At 39.2% G+C, this 3,400-nt stretch overlaps 1 protein-coding gene across 1 annotated transcript in view; it reads left to right on the plus strand.

The window, feature by feature from the left end:
- Positions 1–3,400, plus strand: part of LOC107093109 (unconventional myosin-XVIIIa-like) — a 94,203-nt gene that overhangs the window by 46,937 nt on the left and 43,866 nt on the right. Inside the window, exons 7-8 of the mRNA XM_015387941.1 lie at positions 192–334; positions 420–520. Of these exons, the coding sequence (XP_015243427.1) occupies positions 192–334; positions 420–520 (244 nt within the window). The remainder of the gene's footprint in view (positions 1–191; positions 335–419; positions 521–3,400) is intronic.

Consider the following 3,400-nt stretch of genomic DNA (forward strand, 5'->3'; position numbering starts at 1 on the left):
TCATTTATTGAACAGTATGGAATAATTTCATACTTAAAGTACTTTCAGAAGTTAGTGTTCTGAATAGGACCGGACTTCTTGAAGTCAGGACTATCAGCAGGTTGACCACGAGTTTCTTTGGAAACTATTGCAAAGTTTTCTATCACTACTACAGAAATAAAACTGATTATCTCCATCTGCCCTTGGAACAGCGGAGAAATGGCAGGCGGTCTACACAATCCTGGAGGCCTTTGGTAACTGCTCCACCACCATGAACTCCAACGCCAGTCGCTTCTCTCATGTTGTTTCGCTGGACTTTGATCAGGCTGGCCAGGTGGCTTCTGCTTCCATTCAGGTAACAAAGCAGTTTTGTTTTCTTCAGTCACAACATTTCCTTGAAGCCCAGCTGTGTAATTCTTCACCTGTCTCCTGTCATTTAGACAATGCTGCTGGACAAGCTGCGGGTGAGCAGAAGACCTGAAGAGGAATCCACCTTCAATGTCTTCTACTATTTGATGGCTGGTGCTGACAGCGCTCTGAGGTGATGATGCTAGCACCTTGTTAGCCTTTTTCCCTTTCCAGTTTAGTATTGATGGGTCCAGCAACACCGATACGTCGGTAAATGCGTCTAGCCTATAGAAGTATCGGTGCGCGTGACGTTTCAAGAAAGTCATGTGACCGATACAGGAGTTGTTTCTAACTGACTGACTCACTAAATTCTGTTTAAAAACATATCTGTCAACATGATGCATCTACTAACATAAAAGTCTCGTCTTTAGCAGTTTATCTTTAAAATGATCAAGAATTTTGGAGCAGCCTGAAAGGAATGTGAACATTTCGGCCGTTGCGTTTTTATTTTAATTACCTCATTTTGTCATCGTTTCACTTAACTTATCTGAATTAAAGTTAATTTAAAATTCAATCTTAGTTTATTTACTGTCTTTACTGTAATTATTGTTTTAAAAATATTATTCAAAATCCTAGACTACAAGCATCCTCATTCACATTTTATGATGTATGTTTACATTATTTATTGGCTGCATCTAAAAATATCAAAGATATTTTCAGTTTCAACAGAGATATGAAATAATACAATATAACCTACAATAATTGAAATTATATTATTGTACTAGGTCATCAAACCAATTCAGTTTAGTCCTTTAAATAAGCTGCCTGTAGTGTCTTTAAATGTCCAGCAGGTGTCAGTATTCTGTGAGACGGTATCAATGCAGCATCAATCCAGTTCGGCAATGATTCAAAACGCTTCACGATGCCTCATTAATTCACTACTGTTTAGATCTCCTTGGTCAGGATTCTGGAAGTTGTGTGTGATGAGTTTTAATGATTTTGAGGCCTGTAAATCTAAAATAAATACACAGGACATACCTGACTCCTGTCAGGATCATGTTTATATCAACCTCTCAGGAAACCCCAGTTTGCTTTCTGTCTTGGAGCTGAGTATCATGGGAACTGTAGTCCTACATTTTTTTCATGACATTCTTCTCTCACATTCTCAAATTCAGTTTTCAAATGAAGTGAAATGTGCTTTGAACATTTCAGCTTCACTTAGATTTTGGTAATGATCAGAAACAATCCTCATGAGCGGCAACAATTCAATTCGGTTCATTTATAAAGTGCAAATTCACTTCTCTGGTCTACTGATGACACTTCTTGTTTTCCTGTTAAATCCTGGTGGATTTTCTTCTGACTGTATGTTTTTTTTAGAATATTACCTATGTGTTCATTCAGGAAGAGCTAATTCAGCTGAGTTTCCTCATATAGAAAGCTTTAAAACTAGGGCTCCCAGAATTCTGACATTACTAGAACTTCCCAATGAAATAGGGGTGTAAATCACATCCATCAAGGCGATGCGAATCAGTATCGATTTCCCGACCTAACGATTCGATTATTTTCGATACTTAAAAATACACCACTATACTATTCGATTTGATTAATTGGTTCATTTTTTATTTATTTATTTATTTTTTTGCTCCTTACAGGCCAGACAATGTTTCAAATTTGAAATAAATCAATGAAAGCTGTAATATCGTTATGCATTTTTTTTTTAGAAACAACAGCAAATAACAGAAATTGAAAAGTTGCATCAAAAAATACTGCAAAAATACTGCTCAAAATCAGTGCAATGAGTGCAATTCAATGCCTCGACTCTGGGGATCCACAGACGCTCCGCTGCTCCTCTCCCAAACTGAAGCTGATGGCAGACAGTCCCGCAGACAGGAGGCCGGCTTGTTTTGTTTTTATGACTGAAATTGCAGAAAACAACTCATGAAGTTTGACCCGCTAAAAGAGGAAGGTGCGCGAGAACGCTGGGACCCTTTTTCCACCTGGATCTCCGCTCTTTTTGGCCCTCATGTTCCTCCGTCGTTGTACTAAACCCGCCCCCACTTCCTCGCCACCTCGGCCATATCTAGACCCACAGCGTGTAGCTCAGACCACGCTTCAATATTGAGCATAAATCAAAAATGTCTGCGTCAAGCTTACTGCAACACACTGCTGTAAGAGTATAACCAGGAAGCGAGGTAGGAAGGCAAAATAGGTTTAGCGCCATCGCAGCACGGGAGGGAGAATTACGCCCAGGAGCAAATGGATAAAAATAGACCGGAGGAAAAAAAAACATGAATCGATTATCTTGCGGACGTATCAATGCATCGGATCGCCAGCTGTTGGATCAATGCATCGATTCAAAACGATAATTATTTACACCCCTACAATGAAATGCATGAGTATTGATGATGTCATCGACTGAAATGGTTTTAGTGTGCTCATGTAAACTCATTGTGGACATGTAAATCCTTAAAACAGGTCTAATATTTTTTTTTTTAAAGGCTGTGTTGTATGCTATTTTATTTGTGGTATAAATTTGTATTAAAAATAAATCATTAAAATAAATAAGAGCGTTTTACTAAATAGGTTTGAAATTTGTAATTTATTTACAGAAATGTATTACCCCTGACCACATTTTTGACATTTATGACAAACATATAAGTGTTTTTTTTGTGCAGCGCTGACTAGCAACTAGCACTGTTCTCTTTGCTGCTCTCCTGCAGTGGAGGATAAAATCTCTGCATAAGACAGCGACGTTCAAACAGCTCCTGAACAAAACCAACGCGTTCATAGCTGATATGTCCAGGAGATTTTAAAATACAGCCGCACGCCACCTGAATGTTGGAGCTTTCACAGAATACTTTCTAATAATCTGATCGGACACATCCAGCCGACCTGTGTGTGGTTATAGTAGACCATGGGCTCCAGTTTGGCTTTTGGGTCGCCGAGTGTCCCGACCGAGGTGTGGGCAGCGCTATCCAAACCTTGAACAAAAGTTTCAGTATTGTTGGATGGGCGACTGATATGTCTGCATTTTGCAGGGGATGGGAAACATCCACGGACTCGCCTTCAGAAT

Source organism: Cyprinodon variegatus, unplaced genomic scaffold (assembly GCF_000732505.1).
Source record: "Cyprinodon variegatus isolate N-32 unplaced genomic scaffold, C_variegatus-1.0 Scaffold408, whole genome shotgun sequence".
In the NCBI taxonomy this organism is placed as follows: domain Eukaryota; kingdom Metazoa; phylum Chordata; class Actinopteri; order Cyprinodontiformes; family Cyprinodontidae; genus Cyprinodon; species Cyprinodon variegatus.